The sequence below is a fragment of the Lithobates pipiens genome, unplaced genomic scaffold (assembly GCF_037356315.1).
Source record: "Lithobates pipiens isolate NorthernLeopardFrog02 unplaced genomic scaffold, aLitPip1_a1.2 Scaffold_19, whole genome shotgun sequence".
NCBI lineage: Eukaryota > Metazoa > Chordata > Amphibia > Anura > Ranidae > Lithobates > Lithobates pipiens.
The window spans coordinates 487,595,575-487,622,781 of record NW_027507764.1 but is presented as its reverse complement, the minus strand read 5'-3'; the positions used below and the strand labels follow the sequence as shown (position 1 = coordinate 487,622,781).

Sequence of the window (27,207 nt, the reverse complement as noted above, 5' to 3'; positions counted from 1 at the left end):
GGAGGCGCCACGGAGATGAACCACCAACATTTCTTTATTCTTCCTGCCACAGTTAACGGTCAACAAACCAAGGGGGGCCCCTCCAACACCTCAGCTAACTGCTACAGGAGGATTTCAGAAAGGGAGTGGTGAGTGGGTCACAGACCAATAGTTAAACTGAACCTTTGGCAGTGTTATTAATCTGTGGGTGTAAGTATCCTGTTCTCTTCATCCCACTGCTAAAACTGTGCATACTGTTCAGCTAATTGGGGCAACTGTGCCTACCTTTCATATAGTCACTCAATTGTATCCAAAGATCCCCCCATTGCTCTTTCCAGCTCCTGAGGTGCATTACTATAACCACACAAACCATAGACATATCCCATCCCTGTGTGCCAACGTCTTCAAGGGCCCCAACTTAGCCAGTAGAAGATTTACACTAAGGACTATAGTTAGAAAACTTCATCCTAAGGGCAGAGCTGTGCTTGAATTTAAATTCATATTCTCAGGCCTAAACCTAGACCCTTTGTCAGGAGAGCTCTCAAGTGACATAGTCATGTCCCTACTGTTACTTATTTTGTCACTCAAGCCAAATCATCTCATGAGGGGAGCTACTGTTTATGCTGTTGAGGACACAGTAGTTTCAGGATTTTAGAATCGCTGCAAAGGACCTTGATTGTGTATCCATTATTATATTTTATGCTGATTGGCTTAAACTTGCTAATACATTCTGTTATTCTTTTACAGAATTGCATGGAAAAGCGACAAGGGGGACTTTTAGGGTGCCTGGAACAAAGTAATGGACTATTGTATTTTATAAAATATAACGATTTTTATTTCATACATTAGTTAAAAAAGATATAACAATCTTCCTGTTAAAATATTATATTCAGACCAAGAAATATGCAAATACACTCAAATTTACTGTACAACAGCATTTTATCAACATGTTTCGCCAAGATATGGCTTCCTCGGGAGGTCCTTAATTGTCCGTGTACAGCCTATTCACTGCAATACATAAGAAAATGCATACAACATAATGAAAAAATGCAAACAAAAGGGTCAAAATGCCCTTAATCCTTCATCTTAAAACAGTAGAAAATTGTATGGGATCATCTGAAACTGTTCTTACCCTGAAGCAATTTTTCAGGTCAGTATGCGAACACACCTGGGGCCACAGGACCGCCAAATATTGAGGATATCAGTGTGTCATAGGAGAACCAAAGTGCCCGTTTAAAGATCTAAAAATAATGGCAGATATATAAACTGTAGTATGTACATCCAATAACTAGATACCAAAATCACCCAGTGACGTCCAAAGCAAGTCTCTGCCTCCAAAAAGCCATATTTGAATAGTAATTACCTATAAAACTGCAGGACTGAAATTGCTGAAAATATTCCAATTCCCAGACTGCAATTTCTTTCTTCCACCACCGGAGAGAGCCAGAAAGTTACAATAACAAAAAGCTGTGGGTATAATAAAGGGATAGAGGACCTTGTATTAAAACCTCTATATCTCCCAATCTGTGACTCAGTTTTCAATGGATTAGAAAACTCTTACCTTGTAAGCATACAAGCAGGGGAGACAGAGGCCATTAGGAGATGGCTACACAACTGCACTAATGTCCACAGACATCACCCTTCCAAACTCAAACGCCACTGAATCTGCAAGGTATAACAATGTTTGCCATCACAGTAGGAACAAGCAAGCAGCAGGTGAGCATACCAAACTCGCTTTGCAAAATACAGAGAAAGTTCCCATGATTACCTTTGGCAAGCGGATATTCCTGTAGGGCTCCTCAGTGAATGGTGGAGGGCCTCATAAATTAGACCACCACCATGCAGGGCTATTTATGGTCCCTCCATTTGAGGACAGGTGCTTCTGCCAATCAAGTCTAGATGCCATATAGTGCCGATTGCGCTTGCATGGACACAATGACGTCACACACATGCAGGAATTGCCGTCGGCCATTTTGGAAAATCTGAAGTATTGCGGTGGATATAGAAAAATGCCCATCTTTAAGAATTCATTGAAAAAGTTTTGAAATTAGGCTAGATTCCATCATAGCCCCAACAACACTTGATAATACATAGGGAAACCACCAAATAGCCACTGGGCCAGTCCCAAAGATTATTTAGGATTTACAACATCAAAAACAACAGAACACCCTAATGAAGGGCCAATTGCTAACTTCTTGGCAATTCAATCCACTAATTCAAAATGACACAAAAGGATGATGAAACACAGGGAAAAATTGTCACACCAAATGGCGCCGCCTGAGAGGGCCACTCTAGTTTAACACACAGTGGGATCCTTCCAACACGATCCCCCAGGCATCCGTATGACCACCCATCCAAAATGACAAGTCCTCATGGACCCGATGGTCACAATCCTAGCAGGAACAGCCAGATGGTCCATACAATATAACATTCCAAAAAAGCAAACAATAACTCACAAGCAGAGTAAAGAACAACTTTAACAAAATAAGTTTATAAATATAAATAATCATATATGGTAGTGGTAACCACCGCAGATGATATGCATTAAAGCATGAATATAGAACAATAAGGCCTTTTATTAGGGGAACAGCTTCTTAGAGGAATGGTTTGAAATAAATGGCTTAATTTAGCCCAGGATACCTGGTCACGAATAGGTTATCAATATCCCCACCCCTTTCATGTTGGAGGATGTGCTCTGAGGCAAACATTTTAATTTTCCCTGCATTGAAGTTATGATATAGACCTGAATGGCAACTAATGGGGGTCTTTATTCTTTTCTTGTTTATCAATGAGATATGATCACGGATACGATGGTCGTTTTGCCTTCCCAACGTAAAACATGCAGCAGTCACATCTCATATAGTAAACAATCCCTATAGATTGACAGTTTATGGAAAATCTTGGTCTATTTATTTGACCATTGGGCAGAGTAATTTGTTCTGCAACCAAGATGTATTGGCAGAAATTACATCTGCCACATCTGGTAGTGCCAGAAGTTTCTGAACCATACTGTTTTTTTCTTGACAAAATGATTACTGGGAACCAATTGGTTACATAAGGACTGGGACCTTCGACATGTTATTTCAGGATAGCCCTTTACATATTTGGAGACCACATCATCTGCTGCCAAAAGATGCCAGAATTTCTCCATAATGCCACAAACCTGTTTGTGCTGCCCTGAATAGTGAGTGATCAGTCTTACATTGGAAGAATTTGATTTGTCTTTTTTCTTGTGTATTAGTACCTCTCTATTCTGGGTATTGGCTCTTTGATATGCCCTCTTGAGACAGGAATTACTGTATCCTTGATCCTTGAGGCGATACTGCAATGCACTGGTTTGCCTTTCAAAATCATCCTGCTTGGAGCAATTCCTCCTCAATCGGAGATATTAGCTGTAGGGGATGCTGGATATTAATGAAGTTGGGTGGAGCTGGTAGCATGAAGAATTGTATTTCCCGAGGATGGCTTTTCGATAGAGAGTGGAACCCAGACTTCCATCTTGGTTGATATATACCTGTATGTCCAAGAAGCTGATGCTATCTTGATCATAGGTCATGGGGTGAAATTAAGATTATGATCATTAAACCTGATTGTGTTAATGAAGATATTCAACTCGTCAAATGTCCCTGTCCAAATTATAAATACATCATCAATGAATCTTCTCCAGACATGGGCCTGGACCAAGAAGGTCCTGCAATCATTTCTGGGAAAAAGGTCTATCTCCCACCCCCCCCAGCTACAGATTTGCATATGATGGGGCACAACGTGTCCCCATCACAACCCCCTGCACCTGGAGGTAGCGGGAGCACCCAAATAGAAATACATTATTCATAAGGACAAATCTGAGATGGTCCAAAATGAACCCATTATAAGGGCCTGCTGTGGTACCTCATTCAAACAGGAAGCCCTCCACAACCCTGACCCCCTTGTCATGGGGGATTGAGTTGTAGAGGGCCTCTACATCCACTGCAACCAACCATGCCCCTGCTGGTACATGGACATTGTCCAGGGCCGGGATGTGGTCACTGGTATGTTGAATATGGGAGATGAGAGAAACAACATGGGGACGTAGATAATCATCAATCAGTTCACTTGCTGGTGCCGTCAAGCAGCCATTTCCTGTGACAATAGGTCTACCTGGTGGCTGAATCAGACTCTTGTGTATTTTAGGCAAAGCATACAGAGTAGGGGTTCTTGGTGTTTTGACATTCAAAAATTCCAATGTTTTTTTGTCAATAATTTTTTTTAGATGGGCATGGGTAATAAGATTCCTAAATTTTGTCATCATTCTATCAAGAAAAAGTCCAGATATTGGCCTATATCACTCCTTGTTCTTCAGAAGGTTCATGACCATTAGTTCATATTGATTGATATCCATAACAAGTATATTCCCACCTTTATCTGACTGTTTTATCACTATGTGTTGATTGTTTTTCAAACTAAAGACAGCCTGGGAAACGCTGGATCTAAATTTGAAGTATTGAAATCTTTCCATTTCGTTTTCTTAATTTTTTTGGTTACCTGTTGGGAAAATGCCCAAATGTTCGGGTTGGCCTGTAATGAGGGGAATGCTCATTATTTTGGCTTATAAAGTTGAGTAGGAGGGACGCAAATACTCTCGGGTAGTTTGGTGATGGAGGATACACCAATTTCATCAAGAGAGTTGAATACTGGTTCATCCAAGGAATTGCTTTCCCCCCAAAGATCCATCAACTCATTCAGGGACTTCATATCTTCCATGGTAAATTCTTTCTAAATCTCATTCTCTAAAGAGTGAGATCTGGAAGATTGATAATTTTTGTCTTAAGATAATTTTTTTAATACATTGGCGAGCAAATAGATGCACATCTTTTATTAATTTGAAGAGATCAATTTTTTGAGTTGGACAAAAGTTTAGTCCCAGGCTTGAACCTGGTCATTTGTTAAGGATGTAAAGACAAATATATTATTTGGAATTTGTCTGACTTGGGGGTATCTTGGATTCCAGTATTTCACCATTGGTGATCTTTTTGAGATCTGGTGTCTGGGGGAATAAAAAATAGGAGCTGTGCGTACATCACCTGTGACATTAGTGGTGGTTACTGAGTTTATCTTCAATGTGGCTAAGGCTTAAGAAAAAGAGCAAGAGGGAGTCCCTAAAGCACAGGTAGTGACAGAAATAGATTATGAAGTGGAATTGGTAGAATGAGATACCTTGCGTGCGCGTGCAGATTTGGCCGTGCGTTTGGGCACTGACGTTTGGTGTCCTTCCTCCTCATTTTTACGTTTTTTGGATCCCGCAGTGTGTGGTAATTGTTTAGAAGCTGTTGTTACCTGTGAAGAAGATAAAGAAAATAAAGAAGATATAGACGATACATCCAAATCATTAGGATCGTTATTTGAACTGGCTCGGTGAGTGGATTCTCTGTTTTTCCACCTTCTCCCTTCTTCTGAGGGCATCTATATGCTTGACAAGAATTGTAAGCGAGTTTATCACAAGCGAATTTCTTTTATTTTGTTTTCAACAAATCCTCAACAAAATATTCAAGGTACTTTGTAAGAGATTCCTCTCGCGCATTAAAAGCAGTTCCCAAAGTTAGATTAGAATTGGTAGTATACAATTTTTCAATATCCTTATCAACCAACTCCAATTCATTGGAATACTGTTGGCAAAGGAGATCTATAATTTTAAATGAACATGTTTGTAGATTATTTTCCCATTCCGTTCAGAATTCAGGCTCAATCTTTCTAACATTAGGAAATATTTGCACCCACAAACCCCAAAGGGAAATGTCATCAATATATTTTTGAGAATATTTTTTGTTCCAATTTAGTCTGGATTTTCCTTCTAATAGTTGTCGTAATCGCACAAAAAATCGATCTAAGGTAATACCCCCTTATCGAAAAAACTCTAAGCCCTTGTACACACGGTCAGAGATTCCGAAGGAAGGTGTCCGATCGGACCGTTTTGTCGGATATTCCGACTGTCTGTGGTCTGCATCGGACTGTTTCCGTTGGAGTATCCGATGGACCAACTTTTCCAACTTGCTGGTAAAATTTTCAGACAAAATGCTCCGATCGGACATACTCCGATCATGTGTAGAGAATTCCGATCGGACAAAGTGCCATGCAGGCTCAGATCAAATTCCTACACCAAAGCTATTGGCTACTAGTGTGAACGTAGTCCCGTCGTAACGAAATAACGTAATCACGTCGGATTTTCCGACAACTTTGTCCGACCGTGTGTATGCAACAGTTTCGGACAAAATCCGTCGGACAAAATCCAACGGATTTGGTTGTCAGAATCTCCGACCGTGTGTACAAGGGCTAAGACTGATGAAATTCATCCATAAGACCTCTAAAAGCCGCTCCACAATAATTGGCCATAATGAGACAATTTAATTTGCATGTAAACAACAAAGCATATATTATATGAAGAAATATCTATGAAATATCTCTTTTAGAAAAAAAAACTGTTTATATCAATCTCAAAACATATCATTTACGGTATTGATTTTTTTTCCCCCAGTAACTTTTTTATTGAAGTTTATCATAAGTAACAGAAATGTGCTAACAGATTCTGTCAAACAAAAAGGCAACGTGAAGAGGGAGACAGTGAGGTGGGTATCTACAACATAAAAGGGTGATAATAAATGTAAACAATATGAGCAATAATATGTGCAATATCGGTAGTGTGCAATGCTTAGTTTAAGGTTGATAGTATTGTCTGACCTCCCCATGCACCCCATGTGAGAGCCTCATTTATTGATTTTGATCCACAAAGCCCTGGCAGCGTATGCAATGGGTGTTTCCCACCCTGGGAGACAATTACTGTATTAATTATGTCAGCCAAGGATAAGTGGAAAAAGGTAGAATTGCATGGAAAAGTAGGGGGACTTTTAGGGTGCCTGGAACAAAGTAATGGACTATTGCATTTTATATAAGATAACAATTTTTAGTTCATACATATTTTTAAATAGATATAACAATCTTCCTGTTAAAATATTATATTAAGACCAAGAAATATGCAAATACACTCAAATTTACTGTACAACCGCATTTTCTCTACGTGTTTCGCCAAGATATGGCTTTCTCAGGAGATTTATAATTGTCTGTCATAATTGTCTGTATACGGCATATTCACTGCAATACATTAGAGACAATCAAAAAATGCAAATAATGGGGCCAAAATGCCCTTAATCTTTCATTTTAAGTAGAAAGCAATTTTTCAGGTCAGTATGCGAACACACCAGGGCCACAGGACCGCCAAATATTGAGGATATCAGTGTGTCATAGGAGAACCAAAGTAAGGATCTAAAAAATATGTCAGATATATAAACTGTAGCATGTACATCCAATAACTAGATACCAAAAACACCCAGTGAGGTCCACAGCAAGTCTCTGACCAAAAAATTGCTTCAGGGTAAGAACAGTTTCAGATGATCCCATACAATTTTAAGATGAAGGATTAAGGGCATTTTGTTCCCATTATTTGCATTTTTCCATTGTGTCTTATGTATTTTCTTTTTTTTTTTTTTTCACAATCAAAGGTATTTTCTTATGTATTGCAGTGAACACGCTGTACACAGAAAATTAAGAATCTCCTGTGTAAGCCATATATTGGCGAAACATGTCGAGAAAACAATGTACAGTAGATTTGTGTGTATTTGCATATTTCTTGGTCTGAATATATTTTAGCGGGAAGATTGTTCTATCTTTCTTAACAAATTAAATAAAAATTGTTATATTTTATAAATGCAATAGTCTATTACTTTGTTCCAGGCGCCCTAAAAGTCCCCCTTCCCACTTTTCCATGCAATTCTAACTTTTTGGGATGTGGTGCCTTGTTCCACTTATCCTTGGCTGATATAAATAATTACAGTAATTTTCTTTCATGAGTCGTGAGTCTGATTCTTGTGTGCTCATTAACCTCTGAACACTGGCGCCTCCTGGCCCTTTAAGAAGTTTATGATACCAGGAGGAGGGCTTAAGACCACATGACCGACGTGACTGGCTGTCACAGTGGTCACGTGATCCAAAAGTCTTTCCATTAGATGACGGTAACTGTGTCGGGAGCATGCAGCGCACACGCTCTTGGCACAGGTGTATGGGCAGCAATTCGCACAAATATGCAGCCCCTCAGCGCTAAGGACCAGGCACCGAGATGCCACATATTTGTGTACAGCCGGAACCAAGTGGTAAAGCTTACAGAAAGATATACTGGTGATGTCAGTAAGGTTGGGGCCTCAAACAGGGCTGGACAGGAGCAGAGGACCCAAATTAACCAGCGGCTCCTGTGGTGGTAGTGATACACTTCTTATCCCACAGACACAACAGTAAGTAAGAAGCAATCTCTTATGCCGCATACACATGATCAGAATTTTGGTTGGAAAAAGCTCTGATGGTTTTCCCAACGGAATTAGGAAGGGATTTCACTCAGGCTGTCTTGCATACACGCGGTCACACCAAATTCCGACCGTCAAGAACGCATTGACATACAACACATATGACTGGACAAGAAAAAGGAAGTTCAATAGCTAGTAGCCAATAGCTTCTGTCTCGTAGCTGAATCTGAGCACGCGTGAGTTTTTGCGCGTCGGAATTGCATACATACGATCAGGAATTTCCGATAGAAACTTTTTCCGTCTAAAAATTGAGAACCTGCTCTCATTCTTTTGCTGGCAGAAATTCGGCCAGCAAAATTGGAGCATTTTCCAACGAAAAGCTCTCATCAGTCTTTTGCTGGCCAAAATTCCGACCGTGTGTACATGGCATTACAAAGCAAAGGGATATCCCATCAAAACAGTTGTAATCCATTGGAAGATTTCCGCTTCACTTTCTGTTTCGCTGTGAATACCCCAAAATTTTTAACTTACTTCTGTACTGGAGACAGTGGTCCCCAGGATCAGCAGTGAGGATTAAACTATCCAACGGGAATGTAGCCAGCAATAAAAAACAGAGTTCTAACCCTTCTACTTTCTGTCCCATTCTATTACAAAATGGATTGACAGACAATCTAAATTCCACATGCAATTATTTTTTTTTCCTAATTTGGTGGACTCTGGTGTGTTGATATATCAGCCAACTTTGTTTATTTGTCAGTTACTCCTGCAGTAAGATCTCCCCATTGGAGCCCAAGTTCCCAGCTACAGTCCCTGTCAGTGTTATGACTGATTTGTTTAAAAGAAAACAATAAGAAACAGTGAATATCTCGATTGGCCTAAAGTTGAGCAAGCTACTAACGGCTGCAGAGGATGGGTGGAACCTGAATAAAATCTTATCACGGGAGTTCCCACTAAAAAATGCATTATGTCTTTTCTGTTTTTGAAAATCAAAGTACATAGTTAGGGAGCAACTGCATGCCACTAATATTTTTGCATTAAAGCAGATTTGGCAAATACAGATTTGCAACTGATTGTCATGTCTATAATAGGGGTTACAGAGCATTTCTATTACAATTCACTCATGTCTCTCAAACCTTTCCAATAGGAAAACGTCAGATACCAAGTAACAACATTCTGGAAGTTAATGCTAATTGAGTTTCACTGTTTGACTCCATAGCAGCATACCTTGTACATTTTGGATAGACTCGCTCCTCCCTCCTACCCCAAAGGACCCCACTCCCATAAATTTAGATACAGAGCCAGAGAACGTGTTCTTTTTTGTCCTCTGCAACTCCAGGTGAGATCACATTCAGTCAAGTTTTGAGTGAAGATTGAATCATGAAGACAACCTCTCTAAGGGATATCACATCAGCCAGAAAGTTTGCCAAGATCGGGGCCTTAGGCTATATGGTACACTTTTTGGCACACTGCCTAGTCCAGGCAGTCTTTATTGCCATACTATGATGAAAATGAATGGATAAGGCATCCTCAAAGAACCCAAAAATTGTTCTCCCCACATGCAGGACTACTAATGCCCCGTACACACGAGAGGACTTATGTCCGACAGACTTCCAAAGGAGTTCCGCCGGAGTTCCGACGGAGTTGTGACAGACTTTTCGGCCGAACGGACTTGGCCACACACGATCACACTAAACTCCGACGGATTCGAACGTGATGATGTACGACCCGACTCGAATAAGGAAGTTCATAGCCAGTAGCCAATAGCTGCCCTAGCGTCGGTTTTAGTCCGTCGGAGTAGCATACACACGAGCGGAGTTTTCGAAGGGGACCGGGTCCGGCGGAGTTCCTTCGGGAAAATTTGAAGCATGCTTCATTTCTAAAGTCCGTCAGACTTTGGCGAATCAAAAGTCCGTTGCAGCCCACACACGATCGGATAGTCTGACGGACTCGGTCCTTCCGACTTTGGATGTTGAAAAGTCCGCTCGTGTGTACGGGGCATAAGAATGACCAATTTAATGCCCTGGATACTGGGATACTTTGAGCTTGCTCACAAGCTACGGCTTTGTTTAGAGTTTTAGGCCATCTCTTTGTCACTCTTTGTGACATGTACCCTGATGTGTGCTGGATTCCCTATGTGACATGTACCCTGATGTGTGCTGGATTTCCTATGTGACATGTACCCTGATGTGCGCTGGATTCCCTATGTGACATGTACCATGTTGTGTGGCCTGTACCATGTTGTGTCACCTGTACCCTGCTATGTGACCTATACCATGTTGTGTGCCCTGTAACCAGCTATGTGACCTGTACCATGTTGTATGAATTGTACCATGTTGTGTGACCTGTACTCTGCTATTTGACCTGCACCATGTTGTGTGCCCTGTAACCAGATATGTGACCTGTAGTATGTTGTGTGAACTGAAACGTGTTGTGTGACCTGTAATCTGCTATGTGACCTGTACCATGTTGTGTGACCTGTACCGTGTTTTGTGCCCTGTAACTGGCTATGTGCCTCGTTGTGTGACCTGTATCATGTTGTGTGCACTGTAACTGGCTATGTGCCCTGTTCCGTACCCTATTGTGAGCCCTGTAATGTGTTATGTTGCCTGTACTGTACTGTGTTGTGTGCCCTGCACCGTGTTGTGTGCCATGTACCATGTTGTGTGTATGTGAGTTGTGTGTTTCAGAAGAAAAAATACACACATTTTAAATAAAATAAGTTCTAATATTTATCTATATTATTTAGTGCTATTTCTTAAAATAATTGTTGTTATATCACAGCTCGCTAATCACACCAATGTTCCGTGAGCTGTAGATCTGAATGCTATTTTAGGGGTTCCCCAAGATCTCAAACCTTTTGCCAGGGGTTCCTCAATGGTAAAAAGGTTGAGAAACACTAAATTAGAGGGTGATAACATGGTCCTCTAATGAAGCTCTTCTGGCTCACTGTGATTTGAAGCTAGCTTTATTACCCTGTTCATTTCTGGTCTTAAAGCGTAGTTCCACCCATTTTTGAGAGGTAGTCTTGAACGAAAGACCACCTCTCCACTCCTCGTTTTTGGATATAAAAAAAAAAAATCTTCTTCTATGGTACCTTTTTATGAAGTACAGCCTGTACTTGCGATTCATCCGATGGTGCAGGACGTCATTTCCTTTTGTGCGTCTAGCCCCCAACCCCGCAAGGCTCCACTTCCGGTTTCCCTTAGTTAGCCTAGAGGCGATTCAGTTCGCATTGTGCGCTATATAAGTATTTCATTCATTCATTCATTCAATGGCGGAGCTTGCACCCGATCCGATGGACAGATGAGCCTGGGGGGGGACAGGTAAGTGTCCTTATTAAAAGTCAGCAGCTACAGTGTTTGTAAATGCTGGCTTTAAAAAAAAAAAACATTTGTGAATGGAACACCACTTTAAGGTTTCTATTGTGACTGAAACCTTACTTTTTGCAGCATTCCACCCTTGTTTGTGGCTAGTTATTTTCCGAATGTATGCTGCCATGGAGTCAGTCAGGAAAGCAGAAAACATCCTATCAAATGCATACCACAATTTTCCTTTCCATGGCAGCATGGGAACCCTCCCAGTGTCACTAGTAGGCTAGATACAGAACATATTCTCTGGCTCAAAACTTATGGGAGTGGTGTCCTATAGTAGTGGTCATCAACCCTGTCCTCAGGGCCCACTAACAGGCCAGGTTTGCAAGATAACTGAAAATACATCACAGGTGATATCATTTGCTGCTCAGTGATTGCAGTATTCTAGTCTGCATCTCCCAGAGGTAGGAGCAAGGATGGAGTCTACATGAGTGTATGCTGTCATGGAGTCTATTGGGAAAGGAAAATTCTAACAAGTATTTGATAGTAAAGTTTCTGTTATTCTCACAAATACATATAAAGATTAGAAATAGAAACTAATTACCATAATTGAGAGCTTGTTATTCCCTCAAAATTTTGGTGAAAATGTTGTTACCTTGACAAAAAGCATTGGTGTCAACTGGAAAGGGAAAGTTAAGGTAATATTTGGATGTTTTTAAGGGTGCAATAGGATTTAAATGGCTCCAGGGGGTTATAAAAGCTCATATTTATTAACTTTAACCTATCCTTATGCTACAAACAGCCCCTCCTTGGGCATCCTTGTTTTACACTTTTTTTTTCAAAGAAACAAGAATATAAATGAAGGCAGTAGTAAAATGGAAAAAAAAATATATATATATATAACACTAAATGGAATAAAGTAAACTACCCTAAATACTGTAAAAATAGTAATTTCTCAGTGATTCAATTTGATCAAAAATTTACTGTTCTCATCCCTAATGAAGAATATCTTTAAAAATACTGTACATCCATACTCAGTGCTGCAAACCAGAAGAAAGTGGTGAGATGGACAGATAATAATAAAAAATGACATCAGACCTTGGAGAGCCCTTTGTGACTCTAGGAACAGCTCTCATAATACCTTTTTGCTCTTTTGTTGAATGGAGCGACTATAGAATGCACCGATGAGGACGTTTTAAACACAAAGCAATAACATTAACAGAAAATAACAGTCAGTTAATATATAAGAAAATAAATGTTACAAAAATCATTATAAACAATTTACAGTAATCTCTCAATAAAAAAAATTAATTAATACAACATGAAATTTCAGCATGCCTATAAAAATCTGTTTGCAGCTAAATAAAATGGCTTTTTATGAAAACGTATTCTACAACTGACAGCATGTTTACTAGTGCCCTGCAGGAAGTGTCCTCAGCTTTCTGCTCTCTGCATTAGTAGTTATATAAGAAATGGAGATTGGAGAATCTATAAAAAAAAGTTGTTCTCACTTTTCTCCCTCGGAGTGGCTGCACTGGACGATGATTTGTCTCCATGTAGCATAGTTCACTTCCATCCTCACTTCTGGTGCTCAACAGGCCCCGAAACTTGGAGAGCTATGAAAAAATTATTCTTCATTAATATTAAATTATTACACGTTTTTAAATACAAACTTTAACGGTCTGAAGAGAGTAGAATTTATTGATTTAATGCATACACTTTAAATTTTAAAATGTTTTCATGAAGACAAAGATTAACAGGGCGTTGTGGGTTTTCTAAAGAAGGAGTCCAGCAGGGTCTGTTTCTCTTTCACTCTAAGAAGGAAGAAAGAGCTGTGGGTCATTCCTCCAAATCATTCAGCTGTGTGCGTAATCTTTACTTCAGCTACCGGGGCCTTTAAGCAATAGTCTTTTTTTCTAGCAAAGAACTTAAAGTGGATGTAAACCCACCACTCACCCAGTATAAACTAATGGCACAGCATTAATGTATATATACATGCAAGCCTCCTGCATGTATCCCTACATGATGGCCAGTGGGGAGCTTTAGGACACCGCAGCACTGGAGAGAAGGTGAATATGGTTCTCCTTTACTTCCCAACTCTTGCCAAAATGTTTTATGTAATTTTGGATTGAGCAGGAAAGAGTTAGAAGCGCGTGTTTTCCTGTCTCAGGGACATATTTCTTATATGGGTATCATGAGACTCAGGAAGTAAGGGAAAATCTCCCCAATGGTGTCACAGACAGAAGTAAAAACCTGACAGAAATGTTAACTCACTCTATCCAAAAAGAAGAAAAACTCATCAGAGTCAAAGGTTAAACAAATCTATTCTTATGGAACATATTCATTCATGTCATGTGTAGTGACAAATAATAGATTTCTGTGCTATACTGAGCTGTTATGGTGCATTCACACCAGTGTGCTGCACTGCACAGTAACCCACGTTGGATTGCTGCAGTGCCATTCATTGTGTAGGGGACATGCTGTACTGAGGTGGCTTGTCAGTTCCTCTCCATGAACAGGCAAGCAATGTCATCTTTGTCTGCTGTGAGGAAGGATATCTTTTTATCCCCATGACTCTTTAATGTGACTTGACTTGACTCCTTGACTTGATGTGACTCCTTTTGTTTGACTAAACCATACTCCCTATCTTTAAACATCCTAACAAGCTGTAATACAACATGACAAAATGCTCAGTGCAGGACTACATAGATATGAAGTGGAGGAAATTGCTTTTGCAGCTTTCACCAGGTTTTGATATACCTGGATGGGGCTCTGTAGTTTGGAGATTAGTGTCTTGGGTGGGATGGAATCTCCAATCCTGTGTCTGGATTTTGTGTAGGGCCAGCAGTTGCTCAAGTGCACACATCTCTTATAATGGAGGTTTAGGAATACCTCAGGGCTCCCAGTTGGAGACTGCTCCACCCAGGAGAGACAGGGGGTCTCCAGTAGTCAGAGAGGTGGCACATGCCAGCCAAAGCATGCGTGTCTGCAAGAGACAGTAAACGGCTTGAGGACTGAGGCTTGAGAGAGCTATGTGCATTAGAGTGAGAAGAACCCCTATGCGGGAGATTTTTTAATAAACATGGGTGGCAAAGCCCTTAAATATTCCCGACTGCTGTGAACTACTTGAAAACACATCTACCACTAGAGCTAATGCTCCCCAATGCTACAACCTCTATATGGACATTAAATGCATTGTACCTGTAGCACACTGGTCCTAAACAAGGCTGCTAATAAATCTAGTTGTGCTAGGTGGTAACTAGTCTGGCTAATTGGTAGTCTTTGATCCACTGATTTCTGTCCTAAGTCTGAGTTCAGTTTGTGGTCTCTCTATTCTGTCAATAGGTGGCATTGTTGCTTTTGGCATTAGGATGATGGATTACAGTGAATTCTGGTGATGAGTAAATAAGTTGTTCCAGCCAATTAGCAGGAATTTTATTTTGCCTCTTTGCCTGCTGGGATAGGCTATTTATTCGGGAGGAGTCTGGTGATCGGGTTTCTTCCCGCCTGGGGCTGCGGCCTGGGTGGATGTGTGTCAAACAGTTCCTAGCTGCTAAGCCTGAAGCCTGATGCCTATCCAGAGGTCCAACTGGCTGCTAGGACTACGTGAGAGTGCATGAAGTCTAGCGAAAGACGACGAGCTGAGCTTGAGGATCTATAGTGGGATTACTGAGAGAGAAGTTGTTGCTATAGGAAACAGCAGTTGCTACAAGATACACCTTACACCACACCCACTATGCCTACTAAGCTGCACCCTAAGGAGGATTGTCAGTTCTCCCTAGCTCTGGGGATCACCATCAGGCCCTTGGAAGTCGGAGAGACCACTACATACCTGATATATATTACACTTACCTGTCTGGAGCTGATAGTTATGGGTTCTTTTAAAACTATCCATATGACACTCTCTAGCAGTGGAGGAACAGTAAGTGACCCTGGGTAGGTCCAAAAATCCTTGCAGCCAGGAAATAAACTTGAAGGGTCATAGTTTGTAAAGGAAGACTGTTTGCCCTATTAAATAGACATTCAAGTTGTCATTTGTCACTAAATATACACAAAATATCACTCTATTGCTAAGAATGTAGGATAAGATTCCTCATACTTTAAGGAAGATCACAGTTTATGCAAGAGTGATACTTATCACCTACAGTTGTTTACAGTTTCCCAAATGAGGTCTAATTGTTAGTATCCAAGCAATAAAGCATCAATATAACTGCTGTAAGCAATACTCATTCCTAGTGGCTGGTGTTTTTTTTTGGGGGGGGGGGGGTTATGCATCACACAACCACCCCCCCAGTCGGCCCGGCTCAATCCCACCCCCCACGGGCAGTCATTTACCCCATCTGGGTCATGGGTGGGCAGAGCTCCTACGGGCATCAGGCAGCGGGTTATATCGAGTCTCCTCTTCCTCTGCATTACAATGGCTTCTGTTGTGCGTCTCCTCCTTCCTCCTCCTAGGAGTCTAATGGGATCGCCTGTCCTTTCAGCCAATCGAGTGATGGGTCTCAGTACCCACTTTCTGTTTGGGGGGAGGAGAATCAGTGGGTGGGCTCAGAGCACATTGTGCAGCGCTTTTTTAAGCCTATTAGAGCCTCTGGCTCTCATCACCTGCTTAAAAAAAACACCCCCCATTGGAATCATGCGCCCGGTACCCTGCATGTAGATTAGGGGGCCAGATGCATTGGATACGGAAGCGGCGCCCATTTTTTTGTCGTGTGGGTCAGCCGCCAGTGTTCATTAAAATTAATGTTGGATTTTCTTTGAGGGACATTTATTTAGTTTTTTCCTTTTTTTTAATAAAGGACTTGTCAAAAGCTGGATCCGGGTTTTTGTTTACTTTGGCAATTTTTTTGGTGAATGAGTAGGGGTACCCCTCCTGCACCCCCACAACCACCAGTCCGGAGTTGTGGGGAAGAGGCCCTTGCTCTTATCAGCTTGAGGACAAGGTGCTTTTGGGAGGGAGTTATCCCCCCCATATTGAGGGTATGTGGCCTGGTATGGTTTAGGAGGGGGTGCTTGCTCAGCCCCTCCCTTTCCTGGCCTGCTGGGCTGCATGCTCAAGATTGTTGGGGAAGTATGGGGCCAAGCTCAACCTTTAAAGCTTCTGTCTATACATATTGTCATTATATAGTCCATTTCAGTTGCCCACATTTGAGATTTAGATTATAGTAAAGTATGGTAGAAATGATAAGATGCAACAGAAAATATGACATCTAATATACAACCTCAAATGGCTTCTAAATGTACAGGCAGCAATATACCTTAGTGTTAATGTCATCAAATGCATCTGTTATTCTCTTCAAGTTTCTGTTATGTTCACCAATCTGAAAAATATTTAAATAAACGTAGATAAAAAATAAAAAAAATAAAAATTCTAAGCTACATTTAGGGCGATGTTACTGAAACTTTATGAGTTGTTTTATGTCAATATTTCTAATGGCATTTATAGATAAGCATATGAAGACTCCAAGAATTAATAATAACTAAATATATCAAGCCTTTTACTGCCAAAGGATGTATTGAGAATATAACGGCAGTGATGAAGTCTAAAGCTGTGTGTCTTATGCCTATGACGGCTTGTGTGCGTCACCAGATTCCCGAGCATGTGCAGATGTGCTGCATGACTTTGGGATCAAGCAGAGACTTGCAGCCCATCCAGAGTTTGAGGCCTAAGCTTGTGGACAGAGCAGCAGTGCTGCAAGTTAAAGCCTGTGAGCTAATATGGGTATTTGGTTTTGTAGAAGAGGAATTGCATAATATCCCTGCATGGTTCTGTGAAATTTACATTTATTAAAGGTGGGCAAGAACATGTTGGAGAGCAGTGGCAAGCTTAATGCTTCTCATCTGCACATTCTACTGCGTCGTGCTACATTAGAGATGCAGCACCATTGTGGAAGAGTGGTTTTGTTATCAGTGTCTTGGACACAAAATCTGGTAACTGTGTCTCCTACATCACTATTTAGAGGTCCAAGGTGCATCATACCTTTAAAAACACTGCCACAACACCTAGCCCATCTGGTTTGTTAGCTGCATCAGCAAAACTTGAGTACTTTTCTGAGTTCCAGTGGACAAGGTGAAGCTGTAAATTACAAATAATTAAATTGTAAACAAATATGGTTTATAATGGATTCAAATTTTTGTAAATAGTTCAGTCAGTTGTTAAATTGTAACTGTCGGACCAAGAGTAATTTACTTTACACAGCCAGTGTTCTATCGAATAGTGCCCTCCGTCAAATAAATGCTGGCGCATGCGCAGTACGGAGCGGCACTCCTGCTGATTTTCTGATCAGCTGGCATGACATCATCATAGCCCATCCACACATTGTAGGAGGCATTTTTCGATGGGAGATAGCATTTGATGGGCAAAATTGAAAGCTATGCAAACAGTGGAGGGAGATCGTAGTTGTCAGATTGTGCCTCGCTCTTGCAGGGCGTGTTTCAGGGTGCTCAAGGTCGGGTTTTGTCTGTATTGCAGGGCAGATTTGATGTGTTGAATGGCGGGTTTTGCCTGCGTCTAAGGGTGGGTTGCAACACAGACAAAACCCACCCTGCAACACAGACACAACCTACCCAGGAACAGCAAGGCACAATCTGACAACTACGGTCTCCCATCGAAAAATGCCTCCTACGATGTGCAAATGCGTGATGGTGATGTGACGCCAGCTGATTAGGTAATCAGCTGGAGTGCCCTTCCATACTGCGCATGCACGGGCACTTTTCAAAGAAGGGCACTATTTGATATTCCTGCAAATATTATTGTCTTTAGAAAAGATTCTGTAAATAAATGTATGGAATGTCTGTACATGTCTGTACATGTGGTAATCATTGAATATAGGTGATAGTTTACATCTACATACAGTAGGTGGCAGTGTACACGTACACTGTTATAGCAATTGACAAAAATGAACTATATTAACATGACATTATGGCCAGCTAACACGTCTGAATTACAACCATACTCTGAAATATCTGGATTGGCACTTACCTGGTTTAAAATGTATTTTATTTTGGGTCAATTGTTCCAAGAACACTGGTATATGTTGTAAAGAGGTTACGCTGGAAAAGGATCTGTGTGCGTTTTAAAGTTTTAAGAGGTCTGTATTCCCCCCTCACCTCTCCATCTACACTGCTGGGTACCAAGCAGCCAGCATGTCTTTATGCAATCTTTCTGTAATACTCTAGGATAGGGGTCTTCAAACAATGGCCCTCCAGTTGTTCAGAAACTATAATGCCCATCCTGCCTAGTTATGTCTGTGAATGTCAGAGTTTTACAATGCCTCATGGGGCGTGTAGTTCTGAAACAGCTGGAGGGCCGTAGTTTGAAAATCTCTGTGTAGGTTGTCGAATACGGTCCGTAGTGCATGGGGCCAAGTGACTTCTTCCCATTTCAGGGAATTCAAGCCTTTCTGGGCTGTCATGCACAGGGAATAGGCTTCTCTCCCATTGAAAAGTTCACTGAGACAGTGATTTCTGTTTCCCAGTTAGATGCAGATCCATAGACCAAATATCACTAGTCACACACAACCTCTCGGTGAGTGTTTGAACCAGCAACCACTAGCTATACACCTTTGACACAAGGGAGCACCAGAAGCTGACCACTCAGGTCCAAGTTGAAGCCCTCACCTTTAGAAACACATTTTTCCTACAGATTTTCCATTACACCTTTACTCCAACTTTAGCCCCCAAAGGAAGAATTATACTCAGTTGCTGCTTGCTTATAAACATACGCTTTACTGTACAAGTAACATATCTTACTGGTATGTAAACAAAAGTTCAAAATGGATGTACATCCTTTTCCAACACACAATGTTCCCTTTTAGGATAATCTTCCCCCCCCCCCCCCCCCCAGCAGGTATGGCATACATTACAAGTACCATTAGAAAATGACATTAAATAAACAGATAAATGATCAAACACAAGAAAACAATGGATTCCCCCTTGGCACCCAGCCGTATGGACTCCAGAGGTGATCAAAACAAAGTGAAAGCGTATCACCCAAACATAATTACATCAAACAATAGCTGATGCCAGGAAACCTGTAACAGAAAAAAAAAGTTTCTTATCCCCACATCTGCTGGAATTCACCCCCTCCACCTAACACATCGCTCTAGGATGATAGTTCAACTATGCACAGTATGCCAAGGGGTCCCAGAAACAGCCTTAACTGCATGGAAAGGTTAACTGGTATAATTCACGTCCAGCCAGATACCTGGGGAAGTGATATAACCCTCTTTGGGAAAAGGTGTCCTGTAACCCCAAGAGGGGGTCTCCTTAGTCATGGGTCTATAGTTGGTGGGAAGGAGGCTGGCCCACAGGCCCCTATAGGAGCCCAAGTCGCTGTGGTCTTGTTGACAGGGGGTGCTAAAGAATTATCGTCCCTGGGGGCCCGATATGCTTGGTGTATGATGGTCCCCATTGTTCTATATAATGGGGCTCACATGACAACCTGCGGTCCTTTTCTTCTTCTCTCTACATCTCTCCAGTCCTCTATGCTCCATAGAACAGTGCTTAAGAAGTGGTGTAAGCATCTTCCTCCACAGCATTCACCTCTGAGGTCAAGCTGTGCTATGACACGCCCCCAGAGAGTCTGTCCGTGACAGTCTGGGCTCATAGGAAGTGGTCTGAAATAAGCTGGGTGTGTCATTTAACACAGTAGAGGACTGGGGGCCAGTAACATACGATACAAAGAGCATAGAGGGGGAACAGTACCTTGAAAACTTAAAGGAGAAGTCCAGCCTGAGTTATTTTGGCTGGGCTTCTCCTATGGGTCACAGGAATGCAATTTGCTTTGCACTCCTGTGACCCATTTTCAAGTGAGCAGTCTGAAGTCACTGGAATCAGTCCAGGCACCTCGTCATTGTGACAATGGATTGATGCTCATCTCAGCCTCTCAGTGAGCCACTGAGAGCCTGAGAGGGCTGCTCCCTGCCCCTCCACAGCTCAGCACTCCAGCACTTACAGTCAGCATCTCTCTGCTTGGGGAGCTGAGAGAACCGAGCCATCGGCGATGTTAGGTTGCTTGGTTCTCAGTGTAGAGGCCCCCGGGGGACAAATGAAGCATCGGACCGATGCTGTATCCACCTAGGTAAGTATGAATGTGCAATAAAAAAAAAACTTCTAAAATACTTCTCTTTTAAAAGTTGCCTTAACACTTTGAAATTTGGTTTTAAGCTTACAGAACCATGGACCCTGTATTTTCTTACCTCAGCTGCATAGTCTGTACCATTCACCTTATGTTCAGCTCCATAATCATCACATGGCCCCCAGTGAAAATGCAGCTGGCGTAGTCTGTAGGTTCCATGAAGTGGTCCACCACTCAACACTAAAAGGAGATGATGAAAAACATTTTTTCACTACACGTTTATATATTTGTAAACTAAATCTGTATAGTTAAAAGTTTTTTATATGTGACTCTAATCACTAAAATATCGTGTAAGCTTTAACATATTAACGTGATATCAAAAGTGGTTTAAATATTTTTTTTTTAATCAGGAGATAAAATTAAAATAATACCTGGTCACTCCCTTGCATACAGCTTGCTTGTCACCCAGTACTGCCACTCAAGGCCTCTTGAGCTCCTACAGGGAAAGAAAGCCTTGACTGATGGTAGCATGGCCAGGTGCCGTACAAGGTGGTTGAGTGGTCACCAAGAATTTGTTGAACTATGGGAGATGGGCTGGGCCTTAACTCATAAAAGTCTTGCCCCAGGGAATTCTGGGTCTTTTGAGGGACGTGGCTGGAAGAGCTGCCCACCCTCCTGCCCCTTTTTTCTTATGGTATGTCACAGCTTGCTGCAGTTTCTTGACCTACCCAGCATAAAAGTTGCTGTACTGGGCTATGCCCTTGATAAAAATTGGAAGTAGGCTGTCTGTCCAGCACTTATGGTAAGGACAGGCCCCCTTTTGGAATTGCGTGCTCATAGTACAACTGTAACTGGCACCGGTTTAAATGCATTGGCATTTAAATAAAGCTGTGGCCTTGCCCTTTCCAACCTAATGGTTGTAAGTGTGTTTATTTTAATGGGGTGAGGGGGCAAAGGTGAGGGTTTCTATCCATTTATGTTACATTTGATTTGTACCTGGGCCCATTGCGCCTCAGCAGTCATGGGTGGAAATCTATATGCTGCTGTGTAGAGGATTGCATGAGGCACAAAACATGGTTAATAATTTATTGATGAATACCTAGCAGCATCAATTGTTTTTTTTCAGCTACCTTTTTTCAGCAAGCTTTTACTTTTATCTAATTTATCTTACTTGCTGTTTGGGTTTCTTGTGTCGAGAATCTCTCTAGCTCCCTCTCTCAATGATTTCATAAGGAAGTGAGGGGCTCAGAGAACAATACACATTTTTTTTAACCATTTCCATTCCATCCAATGGTTGGATATTATTGAAGTCTTTCTACATAGACCTTTTCATCATATGGAAATATTTCTAGAACATGCCCTTCAATACACCAAGTTCAGGGATGCCACCCAAAAAGAAAAATAAATGTGACTTGTTTTGGAAAGTGGAATCAAATATATAGATACAATTGGTCTTTTTTTTCCTTTTAGTATAATCTATTTGCAAAATAGTGGTATGCAAATTGTATGCAAAATAGTGGTATGCAAGTGGTCACCACTTGTGACCACTTGCTGCAGACTTTTTGCATACCAATTTAATGGAGTATTTTTTTTCAAAAGTTTTTTATTCAGCAGAGACAATATATACATACAGAATATGAGGTAGGTGAAAAATTATATACAATAAACATCACATAATCCCCTGCTCAGGGAAAAGAGAGACTCCATAGTCTAAAATCCCCACCTGTGTTCCAGTGATTCCGCCTTTTTTTATTTATTTATTTAAAATAAAAAAGTGAAATTAACTATATATAAATAACCATGGACAAGAAAAATATATAGAGTGGAATATTCTTCAACCCCACCATGTAATTCACCAAAACCGAGTCTGTACTTCCAACCTCAAGCCAATCCCATCAACTTGTGACAAATATATAACTTAGTCTCCATACTTCTCCATCCTTTACTAGTTCACCCATTTTCCAGTGTCTCCTTTAAGTCAACCCACTTAAACCACACCTTCCTAAATTTCTTGGGAACTCCCCTGGCCTCGTACATCATGCGGTAGAGAAGAATGTCAGCATTCACAACTTCCAGCCACATCCCAAATGTCAGTTGTTCCATATGGATCCATCTCCTAGCTATACGTTTCCTAACTCCAACGTGAAGTATTCTAAGGAACAGCTTGGTGTGTTCATTTAAATCCTCTTGGTCAAAAAGTCCCACAAGACATCTCAAGGAAGGTCGAAGTTATCTGCTAAAACTTCAGTCACCATAGAGCACAATGGTCTCACCTTGGCACATTCCTACACCATATGAACAAAAGAGCCATCCGCCCCCAAACATTTATGGCAAGTAGCGGAGTCTCTCCTGAGCATATGGAATAGTCTGAATGGTGTACAATACATCTGATGGCAGTATCAAAGCTGTATCAACTTATCTGTTGAAGAAATGATGGAGCCCAGATAAGTACCCAAATCCTACTGCCACAACTTCTCTGAAAACTCCGGTATAAACACTTCCCAATGAGACCTAGCCTTAGCGATCAACCTGGAGTCCCCAGGGCCCACCTCCCGATAGTATCTGGAAATTCTTTTGGCTGGGTCAGAATCCAAAAAGACCCTTTCCAACTAAGTATTCTGTACCTGTACTTCCCCTGTACTAAACTGCATCACTGCCACATGATGTAGCTGGACGTATCAAAAATACCAAGTTATGGGTATCCCAAACAGTTCCCTCAGCTGAGCAAAGGTACACAGCCTACCTTCCTGAAATATGTGGTTGAGATACTTAAGCCCATATTTAGCCCCCACTATCCCATCCTCCATTTTAAAAAACTCAGTGAGGGCTCCATTATACCACAGAGGGCTATTAGGTGACTTCCATAGGGCCCCATCTCTCGTTTGTTGGGTGCAGACATGAAATATCCATCCAGGCAGGGCCAGCACCAAACCCATCCTTCTACCCGGCACATCCTTCTTATACATCATATTCAGAAGAGTCTTCTGCAAAGTAGCCACCACAGATTCCAGCAATGTAGTCGCATTAGGGATCTGAGGAAAAACTGCAAAGAAATAGGATTGTAAGTCTGGGATGGCCAATCCCCCCCTTTGTAAAGGGTAGTTTCAGTATGGCCATGGACACGCTGGGAGATCAAGATCCCCACAAAAATCCCACCACAACAGTTGTTACTGAGGATCTGTTTTGATACATAGACAGGCGAGTTTGATAGCAGCCCCAGACCATCACACCATCTTTGACTGTTGGCATGATGTTCTTTTTATGAAATGCTCTGTTAGTTTGACGTCAGATGTAACAGGACGCACACCTTCCAAAAAGTTATACTTTTGTCTCATCAGTCCACAGAATCTTTGCCCAAAAGTCTTATGCCCCGTACACGCGATTGGACTTTCCACCAACAAAACCGTGGATTTTTGTTTGAAGGTTGATGGCTCTACCTTGTCTTGCATACACACGGTCACACAAATGTTGGCCAACAATTATGTATGTGGGAACGCGGTGAGGTACAAGACTTACGACGAGCCGTGAAAAAGGAAGTTCAATAGCCAGTGTGGCTCCTTCCTTCTGCTTGATTCAAAGCATGCGTGAACTTTTGTGCTACGGTCTTTTGTACACACAATCTGACTTTCCAACAACAAGTTTTGTTGGTGGAAAATTTGAGAACCTGCTAAGAAACATTTGTTGGCGGAAAGTCAGACAGCAAATGTTTGAGCATGCACACGGTCGGACTTTGCGACAACAAGCTCACATCCAATATTTCCAGTCGAAAAATCTGACCGCGTGTATGGGTCATTAGGGATAATCAAGATAATCAAGTTTTTGGCCAATGTGAGATGAGTCTTTATGTTCTTTTTGGTCAGGAATGCCCTTTGGCCTTGGAACTCTCCCATGGAGGTCATTGTTGAACATTCTCTTTCTTATTGTTGTCACATGAACACTGATCTTAACTTAGGCAATTGAGGTCTGCAGTTCTTTAGATGTTGTTCTGGGTTCTTTTATGACCTCCTGGATGGATGGCCACTCCGGGGAATGTTCACCACTGTTCCAAGTCTTCTCCATTTGTGGATAATGGCTCTCCCCATGGTTCGCTGGAGTCCAAAAATCTAAGAAATGGCTTTGTAACCCTTTCCAGACTGATACATATCAATTACTTTGTTTCTCTTCTGTTCTGGAATTACTTTGGATAGCGGCATGATGTTTTGAGATCTTTTAGCCCTTGTACACACGGTCGGAGATTCCGACGGAATGTGTCCGTTCGGACCGTTTTGTCGGATAATCCGACTGTGTGTGGTCTCCATTGGACTGTTTCGGTCGGAGTATCCGACGGACCAAGTTTTCCAACTTGTCCGTAAAATTTTCAGACAAAATGCTCCATTCGGACATACTCTGATCATGTGTAGCCTACTCCGACGGACAAAGTGCCACGCATGCTCAGATCAAATTCCTAGACCAAAGCTATTGGCTACTAGCCTGAATGTAGTCCCGTCGTAACGAAATAACATCATCACGTTATGTACAATCGGATTTTCCGACAACTTTGTCCGACCGTGTGTATGCAACAGTTTCAGACAAAATCCGTCGGACAAAATCCGCCAGACAAAATAAAAACGGATTTGGTTGTCAGAATGTCTGACCATGTGTACAAGGGCTTAGTGTGCTTCACTTTGTCAGACAGCTTTTATTTAAAGTGATAGTAAAGGTTCATTTTGTTTTGTTTAAAATAGCAAACATATTATACTTACCTCCTCTGTGCAAGGGTTTTGCACAGAGCGGCCCCGATCCTCCTCTTCTGGGGTCCCCCAGTGGTGCTCCTGGCTCCTCCCCGCATCGAGTGCCCCCACGGAGAGCCGCAGTTCAGGGGGGCACTCATGCAGGCATGCTTCAAAGATCTGCTGCTGCATCCATTGACACAGACAGCAGGACTCGGCCCCACCCCCTGGCTCCCACATCACTGGATTTGATTGACAGCAGCAGTAGCCAATGGCTCCCCTTCTATCAATCTATCCACTGAGGACCCAAGACAGCGGCTGGAACTGCTGTGCTTGTTCTTGTCACTGGAAAGATCGGGCTCAGGTAAGTAAAAGGGGGGGCTGTGGGGGGGGGGGGTGCTGCACCACAAAAGTTTTTTTACCTTAATGCATAGAATGCATTAAGGTGAAAAACCCTGAGACTTTATAACCCCTTTAAATGATATATTGATTCAACAGGTCTGGCAGTAATCAGGCATGGGTGTGGCAAGTGCAATTTAACTCAGATTTCCAAAAATTGTGATTAACCACAGTTCATTCATGATTTAGCAAGAGGAGGGTGGAGGGGGGTAATTACTTTTTCACATATGGCCAGGTGGGTTTGGATAGCTTTTTTCCCTTAATAAATTAAATCATAATTTAAAGACTGCATTTCATATTTACTCAGGTTATCTTTGTGTAATATTAAAATTTGTTTGATGTCCTGAATCATTTAAGTGGTACAAATATGCAAAAAAAAAAAACTTAGGGTGGGGAAAATACTTTTTCACAGCACTGTACATGGGTGTTGATGTTTTGGACATGAGTATGTCAGTATGTCAGTCATGTTTGAAGGATCTGAAATGCAGAGCTTGAACTGCATTTTAGGGAGCAGTGTACACTTGAATACAGTACAATATTTATTTTTAATCTCAGATTGTGTCACATACATTGTGTCAAATACTTCTCACACAAGTCACGCTTAAAATGATTGAAGCCTATGGGTTATGACTCATTTCTCAGTCTAATGCCTACGTACACTGACCTTAGAATAGAACTAAAGGATAACGTGAGGCTAGGTTTATATGTGCATCATGATTGTCGTACCTCTGAAAAGCAATCCTTGGCCAGATCGCTTTTCTGAGGTGTTTGACAGATGGTGAGGAGACAATATGTCCCATCCTCACCACCTGTTTTAATCCCTGCAAATACTTGAATGGGCCACATGCTGCAGTGCTGCCTGCTGAACGCGATAGGGGAGATCATTTTTACCCTGGCTGCGTAGCATGAAATTGTGGCATTTAAATACCTCCATCTGCAGCCTTTGCAGCTTGAGGAGAGGTCGTAAAAATGTGCCTCAACCACATGTTTTGACCACCCCCCAATGGCACGTCTGATACAAGGCAGGATGAATCCATGCTTTCATGTTGTTTACACCAAATTCTGATCCTACCATCTGAATGTTGCAGCTGAAATCAAGACTCTTCAGACCAGGCAACGTTTTTTAATCTTCTATTTTGCAGTTTTGGTGAGCCTATGCAAATTTTAGCCTCTGTTTCCTCTCCTTACCGGTGTGGTCTTCTGCTGCTGTAGCCCATCTGCTTCAAGGTTCGGTGTGTTGTGCATTCAGAGATGGTATTCTGAACACCTTGGTTGTAATTAGTGGTTATTTGAGTTATGCTGTGTACACACGACCGAACTTTTCGACAGCAAAGTTCAGACGGAACGAATCCGTCAGACAATTTGATTATGTGTGGGCTTCATTGGACCTTTTCTGTCTAAAAATC

At 41.7% G+C, this 27,207-nt stretch overlaps 1 protein-coding gene across 4 annotated transcripts in view; it reads right to left on the bottom strand.

Annotated features, from left to right (window-relative positions):
• Positions 1-786: 786 nt before the first annotated feature.
• The window catches only part of LOC143997379 (carbonic anhydrase 13-like), a 71,897-nt gene continuing 45,476 nt past the window's right edge, over positions 787-27,207 (bottom strand). For 2 of the 4 annotated variants that reach the window (XM_077492965.1, XM_077492962.1), the window contains 8 exons: positions 20,815-20,933; positions 17,595-17,690; positions 16,873-16,935; positions 15,467-15,622; positions 13,126-13,230; positions 5,173-5,292; positions 1,112-1,220; positions 787-987 (listed from right to left, as the gene is read on the bottom strand). In XM_077492965.1, coding sequence (XP_077349091.1) covers positions 1,131-1,220; positions 5,173-5,292; positions 13,126-13,230; positions 15,467-15,622; positions 16,873-16,935; positions 17,595-17,690; positions 20,815-20,933 — 749 coding nt within the window. In that variant the 3' untranslated portion in view covers positions 787-987; positions 1,112-1,130. The remainder of the gene's footprint in view (positions 988-1,111; positions 1,221-5,172; positions 5,293-13,125; positions 13,231-15,466; positions 15,623-16,872; positions 16,936-17,594; positions 17,691-20,814; positions 20,934-27,207) is intronic. The other 2 variants (XM_077492964.1, XM_077492963.1) reach the window with 2 other exon arrangements.